At 40.6% G+C, this 11,257-nt stretch overlaps 1 protein-coding gene across 6 annotated transcripts in view; it reads right to left on the reverse strand.

The window, feature by feature from the left end:
• RCL1 (RNA terminal phosphate cyclase like 1) overlaps positions 1-10,770 on the reverse strand; it is a 49,667-nt gene extending 38,897 nt beyond the window's left edge. For 3 of the 6 annotated variants that reach the window (XR_012495722.1, XR_012495721.1, XR_012495723.1), the window contains exon 1: positions 10,455-10,763. Coding sequence is in view for 2 of the 6 variants with exons in the window: in XM_019729774.2 (XP_019585333.2) it covers positions 10,455-10,590 (136 nt within the window). In the remaining 4 variants the exon portion in view is untranslated. Of the gene's footprint in view, positions 1-10,454 lie in introns of all 6 variants that reach the window. The other 3 variants (XR_012495720.1, XM_019729774.2, XM_074330477.1) reach the window with 3 other exon arrangements.
• Positions 10,771-11,257: the final 487 nt, after the last annotated feature.

Genomic DNA, 11,257 nt, shown 5'->3' on the forward strand with positions numbered 1-11,257 from the left:
AATTGCAGAACAGTTAAAAAACACCACACACACAAAAATTAAATTACAAGCTAACCGCATTTAATGAGCACAAATGAAAACTCCTAAATAAAATCTCAGAAAACGGACAATAACACAATTTTTAACTATCCACTATGTCTATGAAGGGCACATCCCAGGAATGGGTAATAAAGCATAAGGAAAACTACAACATAATTAAATACATAAACAACATAATTAAAAACATACAACAAGATTAAATAAACAGGAAAAAATCAAGTAACTAGCTTAGTTGCTACTGAAAAAGTATCTGATAAAATTCAACATCTATTTTTCAGTAAAATTGTTTTAAAAGTATGAAGAATAAATATATTTAATGTAATAAAGTTTACATATACAAACAGAAGCCTTAATGGTTCAAGCAGACTATCTCTGTGGCCTTGTGATAGACAAAGATTTCTTTAAAAGAACATGGAAAGATTTATAAATTGGACATTAAAAGTAGTAACTATTGTTCACAATTAAGTGTGTGAAAAGATAAGCCACAGAATGGAACACAATATTTGTAATACTTTAATATAGAATACATATACTGTGGCATATCAAAAAATGCAATACCATGATATAGCAATGAAAATCAACAACTACTGCCATTGCAACAGAGATGGACCTCACAAACACAATACAGAAATAAAAAAGCCAGACACAACAAAATACACACTCTATGGATTCCACTTATATAAATTATGGTTACTATTTTAAAAACCTAATCTATGGTGTAAAACGTCAATGTATTGTTTATGTTGGGGGTGAGAAGAAATGGTGTGATTGGGAGCAAGCATGAGAAGAAAGGTTTTGGGGGCAGTGGTCATGTTTTATTTCTTGACATGGGTAACGACTACATGGATATATCCACTTGGTCGTAATTCATCAAGCTATATACATTTATGGTTTGTGTATTTTTCTTAATGTGTAGTACACTTAATAAAAGATTATTTTAAAAAATAAAAAATCAAATTCAAAGAAATAATTCCTTTAAAACTATGAGAAAAACAAACCCAATCAATCATCTATCCAATTTAACATGGTACTATAAATGCCATTAAATATATCTTTAAAAAAAAAAAAGACAGAAGGTGTCAATACAAGGAAGAAATAAGTTATGGGAACGGCTATCTTATCAATTAAGCAAGAGGATTTCACATACTCTAATTTGATTCCACATTCTCATTAAAAAAAAAAAAAAAAAAAAGCAAAGTCTTTGACCCAGCAATTCTACATCTAGAATTTTATCCTGCAGCAATAAAAGTATATTGGTTACATGTACAAAAATATTTTCTGCTGCTTTAGTTATAATAATTAATACTGAAGATTACTTTTTTTGGTCCGTGAAAACCTTCAAGTTTTCCTACGGATTTTGCTTTGCTTACATAAAAACCTGTAAAAGAAATAAAATCAACAAAGGGCAACTTAATTCTCTGATTTATATTGTTTTTTACCAGCTTTCAAGTTTTCATTCATATCCACACTCTTCAGTTCTAGTCCTTTTCTTTACAAACACATTGGGAGGAGGTAAGCTCTCTCTCTATCGAATTCACCAGAGCATTTCCTCTACCTCAGAAAATTACTAGTGGCAGAAAAAAACATTATAAAATGATAAAAGAGTCAATCCGCCAAGATGTGACCATCCTAAATGCACCAAACAACAAAGCTGCAAGATATATGAAGCTAAAACTGCTCAAACTAAAAAGAGAAAGACAAAGCTACAATTATAGTTGGAGTCTTTAACAGCCCCTCTTCTCAATAATCAATAGAACAACTAGACAGAAAATCAGCAAAGACAAGGAACTTAACAATGCCATCAAAATCCTCAACAAATTTAAAAGAACTGAAATCATGCAGAGCATGTTCCCCAACCACAATGGAATCAAATTGAGATCAATAACAGATAGCAACAGGAAAGTATACCAACACTTGGAAACTAAACAACACTTACAAATAATCTATGGTTCAAAGAGAAAGTCTCAAAGAACAAAAAACACATTGAGCTGAGAAAATTTTAAATGATATCATAATTTGTGGGATACAGCTAAACCAGTGTTAAGAGGGAAGCTTACTGCACCAAATACTCGTACATACATTAGAAAAGAGAAAGATTCTAATAATATAAGCCACACTTCAAGAACTTAGAAAAAAGAACAAAATAAATCCAAAGAAAGTAAAGGAAATAATAAAAATAGGAGAAATAAATAAATTTGAACACAAAGAAAAAAATCAATGAAACAAAGAGCTGGCTCCTTTAAATTAACAAATTCCTAGCAAGACTGACAAAAAAAAGAGAAGACACAAATCATAAGTATCAGGAATGAAATGGGATATTGCCCATATTAACAGACTAAAGAAGAAACATCCCATGATCACACTAATTATTGCAGAAAAAGCATTTGACAAAATAATCATAACTTTAAAAAGTCTTCAAAAATCGGAAGAAAAGGAACTTCCTCAACTTGATAGTAAAGCACCTGAAAAATATATACAGTTAACACACTTAGTGGCAAAATACTGGATGCTTTCCCCCTAAGATAGGGAACAAGGCAAGGAGGTTTACTCTCATCACTCTTACTTAACACAGTGCTAGAATAAGTTCTAGCTAGTGCAACAAGGAGAAGAAAGAAATAAAAGGCATAAAGTTCAGGAAAAAAGACATAAAACTGTTCCTATTTGCAGATGATGGTCTACAAAGAAAATCCAATGAATCTACCAAAAAGACCAACCTAGAACTAATAAGTAAATTCAGCAAGGTTGGTTGCAGGTTACAAGAAAATCACACACACACACACACACACACACACACACACACAAATGTGTTTCTATATACTAGCAATGAACACATGGAAAACAAAATTAAAAACATTATACCATTTACAATTGCTCAAAAAAGTGAAATATTTAGGTGTAAGTCTAACAAAACATGAACAAGACTTGCATGCTGAAAACTATACAATGCTGATGAAAGAAACCAAAGATCTAAATAAATGGAGAGATATACTGTTTACGGATTAGAAGACTCAATATATTAATAGTAAAGATGACAGTTCTCCCCAAATTGACGTACTATAGGTTTAACACAGTTCCTGTCAAAATTCAAGCAAGATTGAGATACAGACAAGATTATTCTAAAACTGATATGGAAAGGCAAAAGAACTACAATAGCTAAAACAATCACAAAAAATAAGAATAAAGTTGGAAGAATCAGCCTACCCAATTTCAAGACTTATTACTATAGGTACAGTAATCAAAACGGGGTGGTGTTGGCAAAGGGATACACATACAGATCAATGGTAACAATAGAGAACCAAGAAAGAGACCCACACTAATATGCCCAACAGGTTTTTCACAAAGGTGCAAAGGTGATTAAATGGAAGAAAGCCATTTCAACAAATGGTGGTAGAGCAGTTAGACAGCCATAGCCAAAAGAAAAAAAAAGAACCTCAACCTAAGTTTTAAAACTCATACAAAAATTAACTTAAGTGTAAAATGTAAAACTATAAAATCCTTAGGAAAAAAACAGAAAATCTTCAGGATCTAGGACAAGGCAAAGAGTTTATAGACTTGACACCAAAAGCACAAGTAATACAAGAAAAAATTGATAAATTCTATTTCATTAAAATTAAAATCTTTCCTCTGCAAAAGACCATATTAAGAGAATGAAAAGACAAGTTATGGAGTGGGATAAAATATTAGCAAACCATATATCTAACAAAGGACTAGAACAAGTAAAGAAATCTCAAAACTTAACAGTGAAAACAAACAATCCTACTAGAAAATGGGCAAAAGACATGAAAAGACATTTCACCAAAGCAGCTATGTAGATGGTAAATAAGGACATGGAAAGATGTTCAACATCATTAGCCCTTAGGAATATACAAATTAAACTACATGATAACACTACACACCTAACAAAATGGCTAAAATTAAGAAGAGTGAACACTAAATGCTGGCAAGGATGGAGAGAAACTGAATCACACATAATATATTGCTGATGGGAATATAAAATGGTAAGGCCACACTGGAAAACAGTTTGGCAGTTTCCTAAACACGCAAACTGCCATGCAGCCCAGCAACTGGATTCCTGGATATTTATCCCAAAAAGACTTATGTCCACATAAAAACCTGTACATGAATTTTTACAGCAGCCTCCTTATTCGTAATAGCCACAAAACTGGCAATGATCCAGATGTCCTTCAACAGGTGAGTGGTTAAAAAAATCTATGGTACTTTCATACAACTGACTACTATTCAGCAATTAAAAAAACAAACAAACAAAAATAAACCTGATAAAAACAACAACCAGGATAAATCTCCAGAGACTCATGCTAGAGAAAAAAGTCAACCACAAAACTTACTGTATGATTCTATTTACAGAACATTCTTCAGATGACAGAATTACAGGAATGGGGAACAGATTAGTGATTGTCAAGGTCTAAGGAGGAAAGTGAGTGTGGCTCTAAAAGGGCAACTTGAGGAATCCTGTGGTGATGAAAAAGCTCAGTATCTTCACTTTTATCAATGTCAGTATCCTGGTTATAGCATCATTACTGTAGTTTTCCCAGATGTTACAGATGAAGTGCAGAGAGAATTCTGTAGTATTTATTATAACTGCACGGAAGCTACAATTATCCCCAAATAAAAAGTATAGTTAAAAAAAAAAAAAAAAGATGGTGCATAGTTCACCTGGAATCACATTTACAGCTTCAAAGCAATAGCAGATCTGAAATGGACCATTAGGACCACTGGAATCTGTCTTTAAAAGATGAGCGCCTTGTTTGGAGCAGCTAATAATCATCATGTGGGAGCAAACTTTAACAGTTAATGCAGACACGAGAGGGTAGGTTCCTAATAACAAGACAATATTCAAACTACACTTACTAGTATAGTCATTGGCCTTCCCCAAATCCAGTTACCTATCAATTCTGAATCCCAGACCATACTGAAATAAAATACAGGCACAGCCTCATGGTATAACAAGAAATATATTTGATGTGTGTCCCAGTTCCTGGCACGGAACTCCTAAAATCCTTGGTAGTTCCAGAGTGATAGGCGTGTCTTTTAAAAGTTATTCATAAAGAGCCCCTTTTGAACACCTGAGTTTATGCTGCTGAGATGGCTTAGGGTGGTGCCCCTTAGAGAGCCTCAGGATGGGGCATGAGACTGGTTATTAGAAAGACCAAAGGATTAGAGGGTTGGGACTTTTAGCTCCACTCACTGATGGGGGAGTAGGGAGGTCTGTCAAACCTAGAGATTAAGCCTTATAAAAACTCTTGAACATGGGGACAACTTTCAGGTTGGTGAAGGACTCCACATTCTGGGAAGGTGGCATGCCCTGGTTCCACGGAGACAGAAGCTCCTGCCACAGGACTCTTTTGGCCCTGGCCCTATCTATGTACCTCTCCATCTCACTGTTCATCCTTATAATATCCTTTATAATATCCTATATATCCTTATACTGTGTTTCCCCAAAAATAAGACCTAACCGTACAAGAAGCCCTAGCATTATTTTTCAGGATGACATCCCCTGAACATAAGCCCCAATGTGTATTTTGGAGCAAACCTTAATATAAGACCCGGTCTTATTTTCGAGAAAACACGGTAATATCCTTTATAATAAACAAGTAAATGAAAGTAAATGTTTCCCTGAGCTTTGTGAGCCATTCTAGAAAATTACTGGACCCAAGGAGGGGACTGTGGGAACCCCCAATTCACAGCTGGCTGATCAGAAGTACAAATAACCCGGACTTGTGATTGGGACTTGACTGGCATCTGAAGTGGGGGGCAGTCTTGTGGCACTGAACCCTTAATCTGTGGGATTCGATGCTACCACCACATAGTGTAAGAATTGAGTAAAATTTGTAGGACACCCAGTCGCTGTCTGCTGAAAATTGAAGAGTTGCTTGATATGGAGGGAAAAAAAACCCACATATCTGGTGTCAGAAGTATTAAGAGTAGAGGAGAAAGAGTTTTCCCTTACAATCACCCTTTTAAAAGATCTAATTTATAAACAGCCAGACTGATTCCCAAAACAATGCATCAGTTTAACCAACAGATGTTTTACCTTTTAAAGAACCTCTATGTAGCATGCTTCCTCAGCACATTTTAAAGTATTCTTATGATTAAAACGCCACTTACCCCTCCTTTTTCAGAATCTCATCTGCTTAAGCCAAGTGCAGCACTCCCATGGGATCAAAAAACCTCCTCTCTCTAATTTCGCAGGGAAAGACAGTGAGGCTTGGTCATATGACCTGCTCAGGAACTTGGATAGTAGCAGCCCCTGTCCTAACTACTAAACCAATGCTCTTGCCCAAATCCATCATTTCTGCATTCTTACTTTAAACAATTTTCATACTGGTGGAATTTTTTCCATTTGGACCTCACCTTACCCAGGAAATGTTAACTCAACTGAACCCTGCAAGACACAGCCCTTGTGAAATCCAGAGACAGAGGCATTTTGGACAGCTGCTTTATATGATTAGGAACGCCCACGTCCATCACACACTCAGATGGGAGAACAAGCCCTCCAGGCTGGAGCTGGTTTCCAGCTCTGTTACTCAGTGGATGGTCAACGTCACCAGCTATCTTAACTATGTCTTGGTTTCTCTACCTTCAGTAAAACAGCAACCAAAAAAATACGTATTTCCTCCTCACTGATAGGAAGAGTCTAATGAGACAACATAACTGTTCATGATTCTCAACAGTGAAGCAAAAATTACACATGTGGCTGTATAATTAATAAAAACCATTCCAGGATCATCTTTCTTTGGAGTTTGAATTCTTCTCATTATTTATAATCCCTCTGTGTTGGAAGGAGAGTTTTATTTAAGAGATTAACTAATCTGCCCAAAGTCACAGCATTTGAGCTGTGTGTTATCCCCTTCTGAACCCTTGTGCAGTTTTCTTGGGACCACTTAACTGCTATTCCCAACCATTAGGGGTACGGAGGGAAAAAAAAGGCTTAATAATTAAGTCCAGGCAGCCAGGGTTTTTCAGCATCAGCACTATGGATATTTTGGACAGAATAACTCTTTGTGTGGGGAGTTGTCCGGTGCATGGTAGGATGTTTAGTGGCACTCCTGGGTTGTACCCCTAGATGCCAGGAGCCACCTCTCAGTTGTGACAAAAAATGTCTCCAAACATTGCCGAATGTCTCCTGGGGAGCAAAATTGCCCCTGGTAAAGAACCATTACAACACAAAAATATTTGAAAGCCATCACCTAAAAGAAAACCTTTAGACCAAAAAGAGAAAACAAAGAGAAGGCATAATTCTCTTTAAATATTTGAAAAGTTTCCATATATAATAGATGTAGGAACAGATTTCAGATTCCAGAGAGCAGAACTATACCCAGTGGGTAGAAGTATACATAATAAAATCAGCTAACATTTATTCTTCCTAAATTCCAGGCACTGTTCAGTTCATTTAATCATCACAATAACCCTATGAAGTTGGTAGTACTGGCCCCACTTTACAGATGAAAAGGCTGAGGCTCAGAAATGTTAAAGAGTTTGTCCAAGGTCCAAGAGCTAATAGCAAAAGCAGAACCAGGACTCACACTGAGGTCTAAGTCTAAGCCTAAGCTCTTAACCACAAGCTACTACAACCATGACAAATTAAGGATTTTTACCTCAACATAATTAAACAAAACACTCTGACTTCAAAGCTCTTCTCGCAGCCACCATCGCAACCCAATCTGTCCAGTCAGAAGCAGATCCAGAAAGCCTTTCTACATAACCTCCAGGGAAGACGCTGCTCTAACTCCAATGAGCCCCTTGACAACATTCAGCTCTCCCTACTTCAAGTTACTCAAGCTACTCTGTCAATTCTTCATTAGAAAGCTCCTTGAGCGGGGCAGCCAGCTACTTTCCTTTATAACCCCCACAAGGCCCTGCACGTACTGGGGCTCAATAAACCTCTTCTGAATGACTGCTCCTGAGGCAGAAGGCCTCCACACCACTCCCACCCTCCAAAGCCCACACCAGCAGGGATGTTTAAGTAAGCACTTCTGAGGGATGTAATTCTTCCACTTAAGCTGAAGATGGTACTGGAAACACTGAGTTTTTTCCAGCTCTCAGAATCTGAGTTCAGGAAGAGTCAGAAAGGGAAAGGTGACTGGTAACAAGCCCCGTGGCTACATCTTCAATCCAGCTCACAAGGACTCACTTGACGATGACCATATAACGTGTCAGGGGCTACATGTATTTATGTGTACGTGTGCGTGTGTATACATTTACAGGTGTATGTATACATACACACATATCCGCATCTATGAATGCATGTATAGTCACCCCTCGGCATCTGGGCGGGATTGGTTTCAGGATCCTACATATACCAAAATCCATGGACACTCAAGGACCTTATATAAAATTTTGTAGTATTTGCATATAGGCTATAGCAAGGTATGCCTACATATCACTTCATTTATGTGGATTCAGCATAGTGCTTGGTGAGTGGCAATTTAAGTTTTGCCTTTTGAAACTTTCTGGGACTTTTTTTCCCAAAAATTTTCAATCCACAGTTGGTTGAATACGCAGATGCAAAAACCATGGATACAGAGGTCCAACTGTATATACCTGTATTTCAGTTTCCTTTATAAGAAATTAAGCAAATGTCTACAAGATTTCTGAGGCCTTGAAGCCAGCACAAGGAGGTCTAAATTAGGGGCTCCTTTTTCCCCCTAGTATATTAATAAGGTAAGGCAAATAATGCTATACACAGTGTTCCTCAAAAAACACCAGCACATCTGCCAACCAGTACTACCTCCCCCACGTCCCAGAGTCTGGTACCCTCTCAGGAAAATGCCAAGTGGCCAAGGCCTGTCCAAGTGTGTGGCGTGAGGTAATGCTCACACTGGACCGGGGAGACAGGAAAGCATCCTTTGGAACATTACACATTAGTTTGGAGACCACCTGCCAAGACATAAACACCAAATTGTATCTTATAGTCACTATATTCCCATTAGAAATCCTAGGTCTCCAGGTTAAACTACTTCTAGTCATTAAAAAAAAAAAAAAGCTAAGCCCAGTATTCATAGAAGTAGAAACCTGTCTTATTACCATATCCAGGTAGTGGTGAGTTCTCTAGACTAATTTAGGGGTGAAGGGGAGAGCTGGCTGGGAATACCAGAGTAGAGCAATCAAGCAATTGCTTTGCCAAAGGATCAGACTCAAATAAGGGCAAGAGATGAGGGGAAGAGGGCCTGGCATAAACCAGGCTAGTGGCCCCTCCTTAACGTCTGTGTTTTTGAGCAGTACAACAAGGGCAATAATCATGTACCAACACAGCCTTTCCTACTGTCACCAAGTTCCTCTCCATGGTATGGAGGTCTTCTGGTTCTTTCCTTCCTAACCTTGTATCTCCATCAATGACATCGCATTTTCCCCTTACTTGCAACCAATCGCCATTCAAGACAGGCAGAAATGTGTAAGTGTCCAGAAAATGCATTCAGACAGATGATGAAATGGGCTGGCCAACTAGTACAGGAGCCAGTGCAAAACTAAACACATCAGCACGACCCAAAAAGCTTCCAGGACCAACTACAAACCGTCTTCTTCAATCTGCAGATAGGTTTTTTCCCCTTTTCTTTAACTGAGATTCCCAATTTGGGATAACCAGACAGAAGCTTTTAAACGCATGTGTCTTATTCCGGGTACCAGTTAAAAATCCGAGCTTAATTGATGTGTGTTTAAATGGGGCCTACTTTTAATCTATATTTAATACCTTTGTAGGGCAAAAAGGAAGCTTGGAAGCCGGTAGTTTTGGCGCTTGTCAACATCACTTTACTCAAGTCAAGGCAATTAGGCCCATGACTGTTAAAAATTTATCTCAAAGCTCCTGTCCTGTGCACATCAATCACAGTCACGGCTGAAAACAAACAATGAATTTTTAAAGATTCTTTAATCCACACCCAAGGGGAGGTGTGAAGGCAGCCGAGAAATCATGGAGATGGACAGCCTGCGTCCAAGGGGGCAGCTGCTTCTCAGACCTGTTTCGGGACAGGGCACGGGACCAACCAGTGGTACTTTTCTCTCCAAATCTCCCTCCATCTTTACATCTGCCCATTCACCACATTTCGGTCCAACAGTTTTTCTCCTTTGAGAGGTTATGGCGAGAGCAAGAGGGACTGAAGACAAGAGAGGGTCGAAGCCTGGAATTTGCCGCAACACTTAATGCTGGAAAACGTGTAGCTGTTTACAATCAGCGCCCGGAAGACGCCGAGCGCAACGCACAGCTGAGTTCACCCCTTGGGGCTCGACCCCGCCTCCCCCAACCATCAGGCGCATTCGGCGTGGGGGAGACAAGCCACCGGCCCTCCCCAACGCGCCCGCGGGACCCGGAGGCTCCCCACGCGCCGGTCCCCAGGGCATCAGCGCGGTCTTCCCCCGGCCCCCGCGCCCACCCCGCGCGCTGCCCCGTCCCCATTTACCTCGGAGGCCCGGGTTGTCGTCTCTGGCACGAATCTTTCTGATTTTGACTGGGCGCCCGCTCAGAGTCGACAGGACAAGACGCTGGCGCAAGAAGTTGCAACCCGCGTAGCTGAGGGAGTGCGCCTGAGTCGCCATGTGCGCTCCTAGCGCTAGGCGCGGACGGCGGGGTGCGGCGACTTCTGACGGGCGCGAGGGTCACGACCCGGGAGGCGGCGGCGACAGAAACGGTAGCAACCACGGTTCCCTCCCGCAGCCCCGTAGCCCCCGGCGCGTCCACGTGGTTTGGAACAGGAAGACGGGGAAACGAGACACCGGGTCAGAGGGGAGCGGGGCGGAGCCGGTGACCGCCTCCCCACCTCCCACCTCCCTGCCTCCCCGCCCGACCGGGGGCGGTCTAGTACCGAGCCACGCTGTTATTGGCTCTCGCAGGATCAGGGCGGTGCCCTCGCAGCGCCACCATTGGCCCGCTGTGGAGCTGGGCGGTGCCTGGGCCGCGCTGCCATTGGCCCGCACTGGAGTTGGGCGGTACCCGGGCCCCGGCAACAGCGCGCGGCGGGAGGAGCGCGGAGGGGTGGCCTAGGAGCCTAGGTGCGGGAACTCGCTGGCCCCGGCATCCTCCGCGGTTCTCTCCCAGAGTAGCAGCAAAGGGATGCGACAGACTGGGGTTGAGTGTCCACTACATACCCGATACTTAGGCTCACTACTTACGGCAACCACTGGGATGTGGATGGTATTAGCTCCCCCTCCTTTTTCTTAATAGCGGAGAAAACTGGATTGGCGCGCTTGCCCTGTTGCTGCTGGC

This window comes from Rhinolophus sinicus, linkage group LG04 (genome assembly GCF_036562045.2).
Source record: "Rhinolophus sinicus isolate RSC01 linkage group LG04, ASM3656204v1, whole genome shotgun sequence".
NCBI lineage: Eukaryota > Metazoa > Chordata > Mammalia > Chiroptera > Rhinolophidae > Rhinolophus > Rhinolophus sinicus.